Source organism: Perca fluviatilis, chromosome 18 (genome assembly GCF_010015445.1).
Source record: "Perca fluviatilis chromosome 18, GENO_Pfluv_1.0, whole genome shotgun sequence".
NCBI classification, from domain to species: Eukaryota; Metazoa; Chordata; class Actinopteri; order Perciformes; family Percidae; genus Perca; species Perca fluviatilis.
In genome coordinates, this window is record NC_053129.1 from 29,304,941 (window position 1) to 29,325,192 (window position 20,252).

The 20,252-nt window shown below is 40.2% G+C and overlaps 1 protein-coding gene across 1 annotated transcript in view; it reads left to right on the forward strand.

Moving 5' to 3' along the window:
* Positions 1-10,818: 10,818 nt before the first annotated feature.
* LOC120546480 (trichohyalin-like) overlaps positions 10,819-20,252 on the forward strand; it is a 55,392-nt gene continuing 45,958 nt past the window's right edge. Inside the window, exon 1 of the mRNA XM_039781412.1 lies at positions 10,819-11,443. Coding sequence (XP_039637346.1) covers positions 11,425-11,443 — 19 coding nt within the window. The 5' untranslated portion in view covers positions 10,819-11,424. The remainder of the gene's footprint in view (positions 11,444-20,252) is intronic.

The window sequence follows — 20,252 nt, forward strand, 5'->3', positions numbered from 1 at the left end:
GTGTCTCTGTAAATTGATCTCATCCCTGATAAAGAAATGTGATGAATTCCTATCAAAAATGAGTTAATAAGTTTCAGTTGCCATTTTGGCTTACACATCTTTTGAATTAAATCTACAAAAATGTAACCTTAGCATCTAGCTCATCTCCAAGCCAATACAACCCCAACTGTGAAAAACAGCGACGGCACGATTGTGGTGTACGGGCATTTCGATGAGTCAGGATTGATAAAGATAAAGAAATATCCTTAACATTTTGCTCCGGTGTGTCTTACATTCAGCTGTAACCAAGATAATCAAGCATACAGCCATGAGGCATTTTTCTATGATTGGTTTATTTTTAGTCATGTATTGCCAGACTTATCTCCTCACCACTGGAGTATGATCTGGCTACACTGCTGGTAGGGGAAAAAAAAAACACCCCGACTGTTTTTTATTTCTTTTTTTTAGCCCCCCAATGCAGGGATGGTGCCTCTGCAAAATAGATATCGGAGATTGTTGAAGGGGAGTGACAAAATGATTAATACATGCTATGTTAACATATCACAAATATATGAAATATTCATAAACATCATTAGTAAATGACATACAGTATTATGAATTACTTGAGATCCATTAAAAGCAAAAATAAGAAGTAAGGAAAAAAAGGTATTATAAAACAACCATAAACTAGAAACCACCTTGCTATCGGATCACACAAACTGTGGTGCAAAATCAGGCCAGGGGTGTAAAGTGGGGGGGCCCGCTTGCTCGGACCAGTGGCGCCTGCAGCCGTAATAGAGAGGCGAAGTCCCTCCCCTTAATTCGGAAAAAAAATATGAACGGTAGTGAATTGAGCCAATTGTTCGTCAATTTGGGCAGTGGTGGCCTGAAGGTTAGAGAAGCGAGCTTGTGACTGGGAGGTCGTCGGTTCAATCACCAGCCAGACAGGATAAAATCTGGGTGGGGAAAGGGAAAGAACAGCGCTTGTCCCTTCCTCATTACCACCACTGAGGTGCCCTTGAGCAAGGCACTCAACCCCAACCGCTCCAGTGGAGCTGCTCAGTGGCCAGCAGATCAGACTGTGGGTGTACTGGGCAGCTTCCAGGTATGAATGTGGAACTGTGTGAATGTGATCAGGGTGTTCCTGCCTCTCAGTGAACCTTCCCTGAATAAATAAAGGTTAAATAAAAAAATGTAAAAGATTATTTTTCAACCTAAGAAAGTCTCAGTTAGCTGTAGGTTTGTCATATGACCACTTAGTTTTTGTAATATCCCTGTAAAGGAAAGACAGACAGCGGGTGTATTTATCTGGATTTAACGAACACTTGAATGGCCATTAGTGGAGCGGAAATTATCCTCTGCATTTTAACCCATCCCTCTGGGGAGCAGTGGGCAGCCATTTACAGCACCCGGGCTCCAACTCCAGCTCTGAGCCAGTGACTTAGTTTAGTTTAATTCAATCATCAATCAATCACATAAATACACAACATCACTTACATAACATAAATTGTATAAAAAAAACAACCAAAAAGTGTCACCTTAGTTCATGCAGTGTCATCTTAATATATCGATACTGATCAAAAAGGTGTAGGTTGAAGCATTTGCTTATTACACCTACCCTTTTTACATTCTATTTGATTCTTATTTTGTTCTTAAGTCCCTCAGGATATTAGCAATTTTATAAAATATATTATCATTCATTTCTGTATTTTATATACATATTATCACACATGTAAAGTATGTGCAGAAACAAATGACCAAACAAAATACATTCCCATTCATATACACATTTCCATTTATGCCTTCGCTTTCATATTTGTTAATCATCCTACTTTTTAGTATTTTTTGAAATCTTTGTAGCGTGTAACACATTTTTACTTCCTCATCTTAAAGATTCCACATGGTTACTCCTTTTGCTGATATACATCTTTGTTTTACATTTGTTCCATTCTTTATCTTTGTGAACATGCACATTCCCCTCAGTTCATACTTGCTCTCTCTAATCTGAAACTGCTTCTGGATAGACTCTGGAACCATTCTATTTTTGACTTTATACATTATTTGCATTGTTTTGGCTTCCACCACCAAGTCTCTAAACTGAAGTGTGTGTGAGTTTATAAATAATCACTTTGTTGGGTCAAAGTATTCTGCTCTGTTAATGAGTCTTATTGCTCTCTTTTGTCATATAAAAATAGGGTTAGTGATTGTTTTGTACATGTTTAGAGGGAACTGACTGGAGAACCTAATTCTTATGGTGGGGGAAACCAGAGCACCCAGATCAAACCATAACATGCAAACTCCACACAGAAAGGCCCGGGACACCCGGAACCTATCTTGCTGTGAGGCCACAGTGCTAGCCACTGGGCCACCATGCTGCCGTGGGCCACCACGCCGCCGTGAAAATTTGGCAGATGTAAAAGGCACACGCAGTTATTTCTACTCAATAACATATATCATTCATTTCCCTCCGTAGTGCTTAGTAAAGATGTGTCTTCAGTCATCTCGCTCCTACTTCTGCATAAAACAACAACCTGTAGCCTAGTATAAGTATAAGTAATATCAGAATAACATTTTTAGGATCTGGTCATTATGATATGATAAAAGTATGCTAGGAGCACACTCTCATACACATTAAATATTAAACAACTATAAAACTTATGTACTAGAATTGTGCTCAGACCACACCCATCTTTTAACACTTCAATTAGATCTCAACTACACACCTGTAAAGTTTCGAGAGAGGGGGGAGATGCTATTTCTTGGACCACACCCATTTTCGAACTTGGCCTTCATTGTGATCCCAACCACGCACTTGTTTTTGTGATTCATTTTTGTGAGTTTAAACACACACACACACAAACACACACACACACACACACACACACACACACACACACACACACACACACACACACACACACACACACACACACACACACACACACACATAGTGCGTCTCACTATCTTTGTGGGGACCCGTCATTGACATAATGCATTCCCTAGCCCCTTACCCTAACCTTAACCATTACAACTAAATTCAATTCAATTCAATTCAATTTTATTTATAGTATCAAATCATAACAGAGTTATCTCGAGACACTTTACAGATACAGTAGGTCTAGACCACACTCTATAATTTACAAAGCCCCAACAATTACAGTAATTCCCTGAAGAGCAAGCATTAGCAGTGGCTATTGCGACAGTGGCGAGGAGAAACTCCCTTTTAGGAAGAAACCTCGGCAGACCCAGACTCTTGGTAGGCGGTGTCTGACGGGCGGGTGGGGGGTGTGATGAACAGTGGTGATAATAGTCACATTAAAGATAGTGGAACAGTGACTTTGAAGGTAGTCGTTGTAGTTCATGTCACAGCAGGACGTTGTGGAATGTAACGTGGCGCTGCAGAGCATGGGTGGATGCGGCGGACGCAGCAGGACGCGGCCGGGCGTTGAAGGGAATCGCAGAGCATGGCTCTGCGAAGAAGAAACATAAGGACTCCAGCGAGTAAACTCCCCAGAGCTAGGTTAGTAACAAGCAGTTCTGGGACAGGATGCAAAAGGAAACAAATGAAAACATTGATGAGAGGCTGTACTGGCCTGCCTCCCTCTAATCTCACTATATTATTGATTATATGATCAATAAATCTGATGATTACGAAGAGAAGCAGGTGGGCCGGGTTAGGCGGATGCTGCAACTCCTCACTTCTTAACTATAAGCTTTATCAAAGAGGAGAGTTTTCAGTTTATTCTTAACCTTAACCCTTACCCTCACCCTAACCATAACCTAATTCTAACCCTAATCCTAAAACCAAGTCTTAACCCTCAAACAGCCCTTTAATGTTGTGGGGTCCAGGATTTTGGCCCCACAAAGCTGTCCAGACTGGTTTTTGGACCCCACAAATTTAGTTAAACAAGAATACACACACACACACACACACACACACACACACACACACACACACACACACACACACACACACACACACACACACACACACACACACACACACACACAATACCAGCATCACTATCAGGGCTGGTAATCATTTGTTCTAATGTGGATAAACATTTACATATGACTTATTATAACCAGCATGGCCATGCTTGTTTAAGCTAAACCTGTTCTCCAGGAATCCATTGTTGTCCAAGCAAAACTGAAAGTACCACACCGAAAGGGAAGAGTCAGGCGTCGGACGGATATGTAGAGACCTTTCAAAGAAAGTTAGAATCTATTTCGGAAGTAAGCACCTTAAAGGTTTTAAATAGTCTGTGAGGCTGTGAACGGCTGAATCTCCGTTCATCTGCGCTACAATACAGGTAATAGACTAGAGAAGGTAACTTTAACTGTGTCAAGCACAAGCTTGGGCTGAGCAGCTATGACAAAAGAGTTTGTGATGCATTTACACCTCCACCTTGTTTAGCTTCATTTCAGCAGAGGTGTCAAAAGTATTCACATTCTTTACTCAGGTAGAAGTATAAATACTAGAGTTTAAAAAGACTTCTGTAGAAGTATAAACTCAAGCTTTTTACTCAAGTAGAAGTGTAAAATTACTGGTTTCAAAACTACTTAAAGTATAAAAGTAAAAGTAATGTAAGGGAAAAAAATATCAACATGCTTTTTCAAATTAGACGGCAAAGTTTTGGAAACAATTAGCTCGTGGTACTTGGGTGCGCAGAGCTTGCAGCGCGTTCAAAAGGAGTTGTTTTTGCGTTCAACCATTTGAAAAATTCTTCCAGGTACGGCCAGGAATGTAGAAGGGTTGGCTGGTCTTCCTGGCTGCCAACCTCCTCGCTGGTGCTTGGTTGGGACATTTCGCTCAAGTTCTCTTGAGTCTCTGCCACGGACATCTTCGTACTAGGCTACATACAGAGAATTTCTAATGTAGCTCAGCGAAAATTCTTTCAGGAAGACCTAACAAGTAATCAGTCCCTCCTAAAGCGACTCAGCGCTGGAGGCGTTCACCTTCTGATTAACTAATCAGGAACGGCCAAGGATCCCATAGGCCAATCACAGCGTCTCATCACTGGTTTAAAAAGCTGCTTCTCTCCCTGTGCTATCAGCTGTCATTTCAGGAAGACGTTGTCCCTCCTCCTCCCCTTCCACCTCCCGTCCTGGTGGTTCTCCGGCTGTCGCTCCGATGCCTCATAGGTCTGGTTTTCCGGCTTCTCCGCCACCACCGGTGTCTGGATTCCATCGGGGGGTTACATCTTGGTTCACTACCCCTACATTAATTTATTAATATATTAAATGTATTAATAACGATGGAGTCCAATCTCCAAAACATTGTACACTACATGCTGTGTACAATGCAAAGAAGTCTCTCCTGATTGAAATAAGGTAGACGGGCTCTGCTACATACCTACATTTCCTTGCTGGAGTGTGACTTGATTTGTGTCATGTGCAAGTGCGATGGATCGCGTACAAACCAATAGGGTGTCGGAATGGTATATGTTTATACTTCTCATCCAACCACAATCATATTCACTCTATCTGGATATGGCGCGATTTATCTGGATAGTTTTTTTTTTGAAAGATGACAAGCTGGAATGAAAACAAGCTGAACTGAAATAGGAGTAACAAGGCTATTTTTAAAATGTAAGGAGTAGAAAGTACAGATAATTGGGTGAAAATGTAAGGAGTAGAAGTAAAAAGTTTGCTGTCAAATAATTACTCCAGTAAAGTATAGATACCCAAAATTTCTACTTAAGTAAGGTAACAAAGAATTTGTACTTCGTTACTTGACACCTCTGCATTTCAGTGTGTTATAAGTGTTTTCACTAAAGGTTTCTTCATCTCCCCTTTAGAGACATGGCCGAAGCAGAGACGACTGGTGAGAAAACAAGTTTACTGTTTTTATAAATGTTGTTGTAATATCAGGAATGTGTAAAATACCTTTTCCAATTTATGCTGAATCTAGCTAAAGATCTTTTTTTTGACAAGATTGTTTTACATCAGGGTCTGGTGGTGTGGCTGCACAAAACGATGTTACAGCGCATTCATGACTCCAACATTCTGCCCTGTCTTCAGTGCCGGGGAGAAACTTTTGTGTCCACTTGGCGGGAAAAACTAATGATGCTCATCACGCCTTTGTTGAAAAGTTTAAAGACGTTGGCCAAACTGAGGTGCGGTCTCCTGAAGAAAGTGACTACATTCTGGTTTTCTGTCCCATCGCTTCACGAGTTGGAACGGACATCAGCGAGGCCCTGGACCACATGCCAGGTAGGAAATGCCTCCAACCATTGTCTGGTTAATTTCATGGCCTATGTTCAGACAGCAGGCAAATACGATTTTGTAAAATCAGATCTGTAAGACTGACTGTCCACCACTAGCGGCGCCAGGATTTTGATTGAAGGTGGGCCTCCAGAAAACTGGATGGGCCAGTTAAAATAAGCCCAAAAAAAGGGTTCCCCCTGCATACAGACAGCCAGACACTAACGTTAACATTAGCTTAACTGTTAGCCTACTTGCCTTGCTGGTGTGAGGGAGTGGCTACGGGAGGACTTGATGGGGAGAGGGCGGCCGAGCAGGATGGTATACTCGTCACTTGTAACCGCGTTATTTAAAATGGCAGGAGTTTCTTCCTCCTGCTCCTCGGAGCGTTTCCTGCTGAATTTGAATGAAAACAAGCTGCTTTGCTTTGCGTTTCATATTAGCTAGCTAGCTAATAGCTACAGTCTGTGTCTGTCTCATTGAGCTTTTTTGGGGGTGTTTTGTTTGACCACGGGTTGAAGCTACTAGATTGGCTGAGATCCTTCTGGGCTGCGTTATTGGATGAACTGATAAAAATCACACCACTACTCACTCAAAATGTCACACTGTTATTTGAGAGTGATCAGATCAGATTTGTGTGTCCAGGCATCACCAATCTATCTGCATGGGTTGCTGTTGTAACTTCAAAATGGGCCGGTGGGTGTTTGGCAGGCTCTTTGGCCATTGTCGAATCAAATTTGACCAGCTGGATCCTTTGGACTGAGACACACTTGTAGAAAACCAATTGGAATTGCATTTTACAATACCTGTCATGGTTGAATGACAGTTTGTTTTAGAAATTTGCTATATCATTGTGTACCTAAAGGTTAAGGTTTTAAGTGACAAAATCAATTAACACTACTTTACAACTATGTAAATCACATTTTAAAAATGCCATGGTAAGACACAGTATTTAATTACAATGTACAATGTACTTGTATGTGAACATCTGGTTAGTAGATGAAAACAATAGTAACAGTAGGTGAATAGAAGAATCATATGTATGCAGAAAATGGCCAGAACCAAACTGAACTCCTGTCTTAATTTCATCTTGTTTCTGACTCGTGTGGTTGTATTATCTCTGTGCTAACAGGTGGTAAACCAGTAATTCTGGTGGTGATGCATCACACCTTCAGTCCTGACCATGTTGTAGCTCCAAGCATGAGACAGGTAAACAACCAAGCCGTCCTCCTCACCGTGGACTGTCTGTTCTATGAGGGCAACCTCCTGAAGTGTAACTGCAATGACATCGCGTGGTATGACGTCCAGAAGGTTCTGGGAATTCCCCCACAGGTAATGACTAGATTTACTGATCTTATATAATCAGGTTCACACAAAATCAATTCAGAGTGCACTGATCTTGTGATTTTAGGGATCATCACTGCATGCGGTTAATGTTAGTCTACTAATTTGTATTTCTTTCTTTCATTCAGGTACATACCTCGCAATGCTTCAAAAATCACCTCAACAAATTAAGTAAGTGTGACTATAATCATGAACTTTAGATCAGATTTTCAACTCTATTTTTAAACTTCACTCACATTGCCTGGAGTAATTGCTCTGTGTAACCCTCCTCCTGTGTAATTGTCATTGGTTGTGAAGTGATACCTTCCTATTCCAATGTAACATATTTAGTTCAAAATTCACAGTTATCATTCTGTGAAAAATAATCATTCTGAAGTTCAGTTCCTAATTCTCATTTAAAAATCAATTGGGCATTTTCCAAAGTTAAAGTCTTTTAGTACCAAAATCCTATTTGTATTTTCTTAAAGAGCTGCAGTGGAGGTAAGTGACACAGAGGGTAACAACCTGAAGCTTAAAGCTGATATTCTGATTAATGGACTGTGCCTGTGGTTTCATTGATTAAAGCCAGGAAAGCACCACAGAATAGAGTCTGAATAAGTCAGCCTCATTTTAATAGTTGTAGCCATCCTTTGTGTTAGAAAAGTTAGCATTGGACTCCTAGAGATAAAGACATGTAGGACAAGCATTACATGCTATCAGCCAATTGGACAGGTCTCCAATGAGTGAGTAATTAAATATGTATGTATGTGATGAGTAGTGAGAATTTAAATACGTTAATTAAAAAAAATATTTGGAGTAGAAAATGAATGTGGGGTTGGATCCAAGGTCTGTCCACTGTAGGCCTTTACTATCTTGAAGGGCTATTTCCTGGTTTAAATTTGACCAAACATATAGCGCAATGAGGTATTTTTTATGGACATTTTGAGTCATGTATCTTCTCTAAACATGACTAGGCTAAACTTACTGGAGACTGATTTAAATGTATTTAATCATACAGTACATTGCTTGTGTTGCTTTTAACAGTGGACATAATTGTAAAATTGCATTTAGTGGAGTTGCTGTGTTATTATTCTAATATGTTATATGCGACAACATTATTTTAGGGTTGTTTAAGTCTTAAATCATGACGTGTTGCTCTGCTTTTCTTTATTTTAGTGATCGGGGACTTTTGGACTTGGTTTGCTTGTGGTGTAGGGTCGGCCTGTGTCATATTGCTCATCTTTATTTTAATCTACGTTACGCTACAAATGATGTAGGAAGATCTGCAAGGGCTGTCACTTACATTGATCAGAAAACCAAAAGTAATATATATATATATATTTTTTTTTCACAGTATTGTCACTATAAATGATTATTGAAGGGACAAATTAAATGTGCTGTGTAATGCATGTGGGATCATCTGCAATAACTTGACAACAAAAGGATTGTAGTATTGTTAGGTATTGAAGGATTTTGGGCGGAAGCTTTAGCTCGCTAATATTTTATCTGCAGCACAATACAGGGGTAAAAGATAAAAGAATAACAGATCTGCAGATACATTAAGTGACTGGATTTGAAAAAGATGGAAGGAAAAGAGAAGGTTAGAAAAAAGGAAATCCTTCCAAAAGAGATTTTAATGTAAGTGATTCTTGTATTAAGATTGTAAGGGTTACTTCAGAACCCCCAAAAATTGTGTGCTGTTGTTTTTATACACGTTATGTAACAGGTACATTTTAAATGTGTTTGTAGTAGAAACACAAATATCTGTCAAATTATGATTGCTGCTGCTTTGCTTTTCTCATTAAAATATCAAAGTTTTTCCATCATAAAGAATGAATCAAAGTGATCATAACTGACTTGTGTACCTTGTCTCATTGCTGACAAACAAATGTGATGTATTCTTATTTCCGTGGCAGCCTCGACCACAGTGTGCGAATGGTGAATTGTTCCTGTTAAGACTAGGAAAGTGCTATATAAATACAGTCCATTTACAATACACAAAAGTTTAATGGCTTAGTGTTGAATTATTGATATGTTCTAAGAGGCAACAATACATTTGGTCTCTGCAGTGTGTCCAGATGAGCTACACGTTTTGCACAGCCTTGTAAAGATGCCCTTCAAACAATATAATACAATTGTTTACAAGATTACACCTTCTCAGTTCAGTATTTGCTGCCAGATTTAGGTCTGGAAACATCCACTTGAAAATGTAATCAGCCCAGATTAATAAGCAAACATTTTGGATAATGTCACCTGCCACCTAGTCTCGCTTTGCCAGACCCTCCTCCAAAGCGCGCTGAAGGAGGGTCTGGCTACTCCACATAGCATTTGGGGATGGGAGGAAAACGTGTTCTGGTTTTAATGGCATTTCTTTAAACCAATCAGAATCATCACGGGCAGCGCTAAACTGCGCACAGAGCCGCTGCAAATTAGTCGTGAATCTGAGAAAACTCAGATTGGAGAGATAGTCTAGCTAGCTGTCTGGATTTACTCTGCAGAGTATCAACCATAGTCCTCATAAATCCACCGAATTCAAAATTCTAACACAAAGAAAGAGGAAAGAATAGGAAAATACATGCATCCAGCGGAATTTCCTGCAGCATTGGAGCAATTCTGGAAGTGGAACGTCGTGGATATAGACTATCTGCCACCTCAACTCCCTGAACCAGTCTCGCTTCGTAAGCAAATATTAAAACTAGGTTCTGTAGAGACAGTTTTAAACAAAGCAGGAGTCAGCAACTGCATTGCCTATTTGTCAGAAACCAGTTTCGGTTTATAGTCCAAACTTGCTGAACCCCTCCCCTCTGGCAGGAGGCTGCGGTCCATCAGGACCAAGACTAGGATGGCAGGCTTTTTGCCCCACCTTCAAGTGTGGCCATTTGGAACAGGTATAAACACTTTCACCTTTAGATGTTGGATAACATGTCTGTCGTACGATCTAGTTAGTTTGAAGCATACAGAGGCTTCAACTTTGTGTTTACGTTGTACCTTTACTGGTCCTTTACTTGCAGTGCCATAACAACACTGCAAATTTGACTCAACTTAAAACTTAAACACTTAAGCCATTCTGATCTAGCCTCTCTCTCTCCCCTTGATGACAGCTCTGCACTGAGCAGTGGAGGTCTGGAGGAGGGGGATTAGTTAACATGGGGGGTGGTGGGGTGTTAAGGTCACGCCTCTGGCCTAAAAAGGCAAAGCAGAATACCAGCGGCAGCGAGCCGCTCTAAGAATAACTCGGGGCCTGAGGCTCAGAAACATGTGTGTAACAGTATATTAAGAATCAGACTTTAGTTTGACTAACAAAAACTAATACGCATGATTGATTGATATATTTAGATCTAATAGGTTTTTTTAGCAGCATGAAACCACTGTCCATATACTGTAATCACGTTACTCCAGCAGCAACACTGACTGGTGGGATACAGTTACCTTGAATATCTATTCCCTCTTTCCCTTCCATCGTCCGTCAGTCCCCGCCGTTGATCTAATTCTGTCAGAGCCGGTAGAGGGAGGGGGCAGCCTGCTCTATCTACAACCATTGCTCCAAACCAGTGACCACCTTAACTTGGTCTCTGTCTGTCTCCCCTGCCTCATCCACTGGGACGGAAGTCAACTCTCTTTGGACCAGCCCGCAATTGGACCCATGAAACTTTTTTTTTCGACTTCTGGAACAAGAAAGGAAAATGCACATTAAAGTACTGAGAATGGAAAAAGAGGTGTAGAGTTTCCAGAGGGGGGGGGGGGTCCGGATTTTCCACATATCCTCAGCACCAGCCATACACGAGACGTTGCTAGGTTGGAATTAAACACTGGGATTAAATCGCGCAGAGGAGTTGAGGATCTACCAAGAGTATTTGTTTTCATGGCAACTTAATCTGCACAAAGGATTTACTGTTGGAATTTTACTTTGAAACTATGACTGAAACAGTTGAAGGTAAAGTATTATCACATTAAGGATTCCATTCCAACACTTTATCACATAAAGGGAGCTTTTCATAATGGAGATATGGAGCTCTTGCAGGGCTCTGTATGTTTTGTTTTTGCACTCTGATGTTGTGCTGTTTAGTGTGTGGAAGAATTTCATGATTGGAAGTATCTAAAAATATGGCGCTATCATGTATCGGCTATTTGTAATGCAGCTTTAAGACCCCCTGTGACACTGTATACTGTCGTATACGATCAATCAGCATCAACACTGCTTTTTGTTACATGTACATCAAAACTACTGTAGTTATACAAATATATAATTTTTTTTTACATTTGTTGTGGTTTAATAATGCAGGAGGTGAAGGAGTTGTCACTTATTTTGGTTGATTAAATGTCTTGTCACAGAGTGGGCATGTGCAGACTGTACTTGATTGGCAGCCCCATCACCTGTGTGATGTCTTTTTTTAACGGAAGACATGTCACAGTTGGAAAAACCCTATATTCTCAAAAGTAAATGGAGTTTGGTGATGTGACCATAGCTCTGCCCACCTTCGACTTGACACGAGAGCTCATCAACCAGTAAGACTAAAAACACCTGTGTGTGTGCAGGCCTCCATAAGGCTTTGACACACCAACCCGACGGCCGACCTTCGGCAGAAACGGCAGTCGGACTGACTGCCTCCCCGAGTTCGTCAAAAAAGTGCCTCGGAACACACCGAAGCGACGCTGACTTGAGCGTACGTTCTGCATGTGCGCGAGACGTAATAAGTCTCCATAACAGCAGGCGACGCTAATCTGTATTGTCGCCCAAAAAATGAAAACCGGCAGCTGATTGGACAAACACGTCAAGTGGGTCTGGCTGCTCCTGGATTTTACAACCGAGCATAATGGTCGCTCGTTCGGAATACGATCTCATATTTTACGAAGACAGTTCACCGAAATGTGTTTCTGAAAACATTTTAGGCGAGAAATAGGCCGTGCAGTACACTGTAATAAATTTCATGTTAGTTTAACTTGGAAATGCAAGTTCCCTTGCTGCCTTGAAAATCGAAGTTCACTCAACTTGAAGACTGCCTTTGTTTCAACTTAGAAATTAAAGTTAATGAGGTTGATGTAACTACAGTATTCTAGTTTTGTTAAAGTTGTTCTTTTAGTTGATTTAACTTTGTATTACTTGCTTTAACTTCATACTTTAAGTTAAAACAAATCATTTATTTTCTTTAATAATGCCAGAAACCTTCCTTGCCTAGTATAACAGACATACCTTTCTGCTTTATTTCAACTCACACTTTCAAGTTAAAACAACATAACCACATTTATAGCAGAGATACCGTGGGTGCTTGGGTGGGGCCACCCCAGGGACCCGTGAAAAATAGCGGCCTCTCTGCTGATCTTGTGTCACTTGACATAAAATGGCCACTAGTGAAGTGACACGCCGCAGATTAATGGCTGAAGGTAGCCTATTACTGCTCAATGTCTAACACCGTAATACTCCTGCTCTTCTTACCAAACGTAACAGTCACTTAACTCATGGTTACAAATGTAAACCAGCACAACAATGACAATTACCAGGCAACAAAACACTACATTCTAAACACACGTTTAATAAACAGAATTCATAAAGTTACATTTGTATTTCGAACAAACTGCAAACTTTTCAGCAAATTTTAACAAAACTCTATTTACCGCCTTGCATCATGGGAATTGGCCTACCAGTTGCAGTCCTGACTGCAATTGGTTGATAACTTAACTTACATACCTAAGTTGAATCAACACATACAGTTTTTTAAATAGTCAACCCAACGAATAAATGCAAGTTTAACTTTCAAAAACTCATAAAGTTGAGTTCAAAATCGACAACTTGTATAAGCTCGTTCTGTTAAAAATAAGAACTAAGTGGACATAACTAAATAGGTCTGTAATATTTTACAGTGTAGCTGAATCTGTCTTCATTTCAGATTGACAAAGTTCAGTTGAAAAGATTTTCGTCAGATTTTGAGAGGCGCTAGTCAGGCTCACCAATTGCAAAATTATGAATCCCGCTATGGCCACGCCATTTGGCATGGAACACACGGAACAGACTCTAGTCACTGACCTCGCCATACTGTCCGACGGCCTGTTATCGGGTTGGTGTGTCAGGGCCTTTAAAGCTGTGGTAGGCAATTTGTTTTTGGTGTCGATGGGCTGAAGTTCCATTACAATCTTTTAGCATATTGTAATTCAAGTGATCTGAAAGAAAAGTAGACTTCTGCATCTCTTGGCTTTGCTTTCACGCTTTAGAAAATCCAGCCTCTGACGGGAGACTTTGACCAATCACAGATCATTTCAGAGAGAGAAAACATTTCTATAAGGTGTTCTGCGATGGAGAGCAGGAAGAGGTCTCACTCTAATTCAAATCCTGGCACATTTCTGAAGTTCCATTACAATCTTTTAGCATATTGTAATTCAAGTGATCTGAAAGAAAAGTAGACTTCTGCATCTCTTGGCTTTGCTTTCACGCTCAACCCAACGAATAAATGCAAGTTTAACTTTCAAAAACTCATAAAGTTGAGTTCAAAATCGACAACTTGTATAAGCTCGTTCTGTTAAAAATAAGAACTAAGTGGACATAACTAAATAGGTCTGTAATATTTTACAGTGTAGCTGAATCTGTCTTCATTTCAGATTGACAAAGTTCAGTTGAAAAGATTTTCGTCAGATTTTGAGAGGCGCTAGTCAGGCTCACCAATTGCAAAATTATGAATCCCGCTATGGCCACGCCATTTGGCATGGAACACACGGAACAGACTCTAGTCACTGACCTCGCCATACTGTCCGACGGCCTGTTATCGGGTTGGTGTGTCAGGGCCTTTAAAGCTGTGGTAGGCAATTTGTTTTTGGTGTCGATGGGCTGAAGTTCCATTACAATCTTTTAGCATATTGTAATTCAAGTGATCTGAAAGAAAAGTAGACTTCTGCATCTCTTGGCTTTGCTTTCACGCTTTAGAAAATCCAGCCTCTGACGGGAGACTTTGACCAATCACAGATCATTTCAGAGAGAGAAAACATTTCTATAAGGTGTTCTGCGATGGAGAGCAGGAAGAGGTCTCACTCTAATTCAAATCCTGGCACATTTCTGCTTTCCAGCTACTGCAGCTTTAATCAAGATAACGAGAGATTATCCTTGAGCAAAGAAAAAGTTTTCCTGTGATCACAATTTACATGTCATTACTGTGTTTTCTCATCAAACATGATGTTTTTACAAAATCCACTTGCTAGGTTTTCAAACACATTGTGTAAGACAATGACAACTGAGAACAACATGACAACTTAACAAACTCCAGCCGCTGATGAAGACTGTGACATTTGGTTGAAAGCTCCGGGAAAAAAGTTAGTGAGGGGAGAGAATGAGCTAAGAATGAACTTCCACACTCACAAGTTATGCTTTCATGGTGTTTGTTTATTTCTTAGGAAAGTTTTCTCATATAACGTGTAATTGTCTCATCGTCTCAGGATTTCCAATTGTTGTCATATGATTACCTTTTAATCTCCTTATAACAAGAAAAACAAATGATGGTAAGAGGCTTACGTAGTTTATCCTCTTTAATTTTTATTAAAATCCTCCCTCTGACGGCCAGGACGCTGGAAAAATATAAATATGAGAACTGATTTGATGTAATAAAGTCCAATTAATTAAGTCAAGATAACATAATCAGAAATTTTGAGATCTCAAGATAATTGATTTGTTATCTCATGATAACAGACGTTAAGAGTATACTGGAGAATGGCACTTGGCTTTTTGAACATTATTAACATGTTTTGTTTCATAGCCTGAGTTTGCTGTGGAAATATTATATTGCTGTTACTATGGCGCTTCTTGTTTTCAGTTATTCCGGCTGATTAGACCTCTTCCCAGGACTCTGTTGGTGTGTATAAACTGATTGATTGACATCTTCCTGAGCCTCCAGTTAGCTCTGTTGCACCTGTCAGGGCAGGACACATGACATCTTTATCATTCTTATTGGTAGATACAATTTGTGAAGTAATAAATTCCCATCTATGCCCACCTTTATCCTGGGCAGAGGTCTAATCACCTAGAATAACTGAAAACACCTGTGTGGGTGTCCAGGGCCTTTAAAAGACTATTCACGTAAAAAAGGCATTTGAATACATAGTTTCTTATTTAGTTTTTGGCAGCAAGTGTGTAAATCATGGGAGTTATGACATGTCAGTCATGAGTGTTTACAATCCTTTTGCTATGAAAATGGTCCACACTTGGGAAAGTGAGTTGATGTCTTTGAGGCAGTAAGCAGATCAAATATAAATTAGTGACTGCAAAATGGAAATGGAAAATGGTTGTTTTCCAAATATAGATGACAAATAATAATCTGTGGCATTTGTGACTTTTTTCTGTATAAAGGTGTCTCCGCTTCCTGCCATCCAGACCAGGCTCATAGTCATTATTTCACCCTAAACTTTAAATGAACAGTTTGCAGTGTCAACACTGCCATTACAGCAGATGCACAGCACCTATGCTAGCTGGAGACATGGAAACAGTGGTTTGAATCCAGCTCCTAATCTGATTAATAGCACTACCGTGCTCAACCAGCCGGATCGTAAAGGTCTCTGCCGTGCTTAGTTCAGCTCTGTGCACTCATTAAGGAAATATTATGACAACACGTCCCTGTAATCTGACTGAACAGGCAACCACTAGCTCCTAATGACTGCTCCGAGCGGAGCTGTCATGGATACCCAGTGAGAGCAACAACACAAATGTCATCCACAGTGTGGAGACAGGTCAGCCATAAAAGGAGGAATCGTACACGGATGGCTGGTCAAACCATTTAGAGGTGGTCAACAGAGCCAAAAAAGGGTTTACAAGTTATTCATGTTTTGATTCCCACTGATTATGTCCAAAAAGTGCTCACCAGAGATCATCCAAAACCAAAATGAAGAGTAAACAATCAGACATTTAGAGTTTGATAGTTCTTGTGTATGGGTGGATTTTTTTGGCCTGATGTTGGGACCTGAGGAAAAGTCAGTCAGTGGTTTACTGCTGTATCATTAGAAGAGAAATCGGTGAGTGGATTTTTGCCTTAGTGCAGCCCAACATTACAAAAGCAGGAACATAAAAACCACAACCCAATATTTCACAAGATGGCCACAGAGCAATCATTTGACCTGACAGTACATAAAAGGTCACGCGGGCCTCTGCAATATTAAGGACTGCATATTCTACTCATAACGAATTTTATGGAAATCTGATCAAGATATGTTGTGATGACCAAAGTCTTGGATGGACCAGGTAGCATTCTTAGGCAAAATGTGTGGTTTTGGTCTGATGGCAGGTTTCATAAAATGATACAGCAGCAGGTTAGGAGAAGTGGATACAAAGGATGACTGGGTTGCAACATTACGTGGTCAAACCTATCCATAAAAGCCTGGAAGAGGAAGCAAAACTCTCTCTACTCAACTACTACTAATCTGTCCTGTGTGAACGATTACCCTCTGTTTACTCCAGTAAAGACAGCTAGACAACCGTAGACTGTGCATGGTTGTACTGGGTAGTTCCCAGTGTAACAGGGTGTATAACCACAGCAAGACCTCAGTGAATACTGTAGTTGAACTTGGAAGCCTCCAATCAGACTGGGGTCTGTTGTTTGAACTACATTTGAGTTGTAGTCTAGTTGTTAATGAGTAGGCTACATGTTTAGAAGTAATGGGACTGTAATCTGTAAGTATTCAGTAGTTTGTGGAACTTCACAACCTCTTCATAGAGACAGAGCACATTTAAGTCCCGCCCCCCAGCTGCCGACAGCTAGGAAGACAAAAGTCAATACAGACATGAGGAATCAGCAGAGAGAATGGGGAGACTTTGGGATCCCACAGCATCATCACACTAACCTAATATGCCCGATGTTACGTGTCTTTAACTTACAGACATATGGTTAGCCTAAAACTAACATTTGGATATTTGACTTAGTCACGTAACGCTTGCTGCAAATGCAACGTCGGACATAGCGTCAGCTTAGTGTCAGGAAAGACTTGCCATTCTCTCTGCTGATTCCTCACGTCTGTATCCACTTTTGACTTCGTTATAAAGTTATGTTTAAGTAACTCATTAACTTTAAAGCTATAGCGTGTAGTTTCTGCTGCCCACATGAGGAATTCTAATCAATGACAACAAAACTGTTGGCGCGTCCATATGATACAAGTCACCAGACGCCACAATCTTCTGAACATAGTCATACTGAGAAATCCAGAGAGAGTTGTGTGGAGCTGATAGTCTTAATTAGCTTTGTATCAACTCATTTGGCAATAGCTTGAATGAAACGGACGCTCATTAATATCAAAAAGTTACGCGCTAAAGCTTTAATTATGATCACATAAAAAACTAACAACAGTGAATGTTATTCAATAGCTTTTTCTCCCTTCCAAATATGTCTGTGCATTGCTTTATGCTGTTATGAGAACTGCTGATGTCTTATGTATTAGGTTACACAAAGTATACGAATATCCAGCAATATTTGTTGTTGTTTTTGTTTCAAGCAAACCTCAGTGTTGGTCAGGTGGGAAAGGTCTTGGTGATGGAATATTTTTTAATAAACTTCATTGCAGTGTGGTCGGTAGTTGTCAAAATATCTTGTTCAGGACAGGCGGAAAGGCGGACATCAGCATGCTAAAGCCATAGTGCAAGTGGTTAAAAGAACAAAAATTCATACAGCAGAGAGGCCATTCAGGGATTTTTTTTCTTCAATGATTTGTCTCTGAGAAGGGTGTTTTGTACTCTTTCTAACTATATATCCTTGAAAAAAAACACATTTACTTACTCAAACCAGCCATCCACTGCCATGACAATCATCCCACAGTAGTCACCGGCAGGTTTTGTAATGCCGTCACTCATATTTTGAACTGACCTGTTGGAGTAAGAGTAATGGGGTTAGGCAGAGAGAGAGAGAGAGAGAGAGAGAGAGAGAGAGAGAGAGAGTGTGTGTGTGGGGGTGTGTGTGTGTGTGTGTGTGTGTGTGTATGTATGTGCATGTTTAGAGTGCTGCCAAGCTGTTTGAGTCAGCAGTAATGGAGCAAACCTACTGTAGCTGCCAACAGTGAGCTGAAGAGAGTCAACAGGTGGCCTGAGCTTCCCTAACACACCCACAGTGATTTTAGCAACTACAGTGTTCCTGATGTTACCTGACAAACCAAACCATTATCTTGCATCAGTGTTTACAGGCACAAAACTTGTTGTGTCTTACTAAATTGTATTAATGTGAACCTTATATCTCATTGTAAAGTAAGTGAAAACAAAACAGATTGCACTGAAACATTTGACCAGACCATAAATGGTACTTGACCCACTTTCCACAAATTTTCAGGTAGACACTTTCTCCCTTTAAAATGTGTTACCCTGTATGGAGTTATATTCCTATCTTTATTCAAGAGCGCATTCTTTCAATTTGAGAGCATTTCTCACTGATATTACGTTCAGATTTTGTAATAATTTCCCTCAAAACCTTGCTCTCACACTCAAATAGTCACTGCTCACCTTCACCCATCATGAAAGGGGAGAAAGCTTTGAAGTGGGACATATCAAGTTAGGTCCACAACTACGAGGGTGAGTAACATAAATTAAGCACGTAGCATATGGCGCTAGCATATAGCCTAGCTTGATGTCCATAAACAATTACATTTTCTTTATAGAATTTAGCTAGATTGAACGACATATGACGGACAGTATGTGTATATTTGATGACCCCACTTGTTCCTAGGGGTTTGGCTAATTTCATGTTAGAGCCACTAGTAAAAACTAAACTGTAATATAACTGAAAGAACACAGGAAACGTAATTGTAAGTAATGTAGGCAGCCATTTACAGCAAAAACGGCTCTAATAAACTCACAGTACCCTACCTGCCCAGTACCAAACGGGAGACAAATACAGTTAGCAACTAAGCTAGATTGAGAAGAAAATGGAGCATGTAACGTTAGCAGCTAAGCTAAAGAGCCAGACATTTTGCTCAGGAGTTGGTGGAGACAAATATAGAGCTAAAATGACATATATATTGGACTTACAATTCTCAAGTAGCCAGCAACATGACGCCAAAGTAATGTTAATGTTGGTCTGTGTCCAGGGCATGAAGTTAACTTTTTTGACCACCAGCCACTTTGGGAGGTGGATTTTTAAATCCACCTGCCAAAGTGACTTTTTACCAGCCACTTTTTTTTTGCCTCATAAAAGGTGAAAAACAGGACTTGCTGTGACACGATGATCCTGTCCTGTCCTATTCATGGTAGCCTACTCATGGACATTGCACACGTGCTGTAGTAGGGGGTCCAGCCTTGATAATACTGCATAGGGGTCCGTGTTGGCTCGTTACACCACTGCATATAAGAGATAAGAGGACTGACAAAATCAGGAGTAGCCTACGCGCACCACAACAACAAAAAACCACTGGGGAATGTGGACCATAACACATGAGTTGTTGCAAAGAAGTTGCAACTTTTTTTGTATAGTTCTTAAAAATAAAAAAAATAAATCAAAAGGAAACTTGTTTTGGGGAGAATAATAATTAGTACTATTAATTAATTACTCTGGGCTGAGATTTTCTAGGAACCTTACCAAAAAGGCTCAGGATGATGATGTTGGTATAATATGAAAATGGCTGGTGGATTTAAGACACAAAATAATAATTTATTGAATGAATCAAATACGAACATATGTGTCAGTGGCTTGTTGATCTTTACATTGTAAGTTAATTTCCTATCCTGGGCTGGGACTCACATTCATACGGTTTCATATTGGACTTTAACTTATCATTGCACTTACAATTAAGTAGCTGTC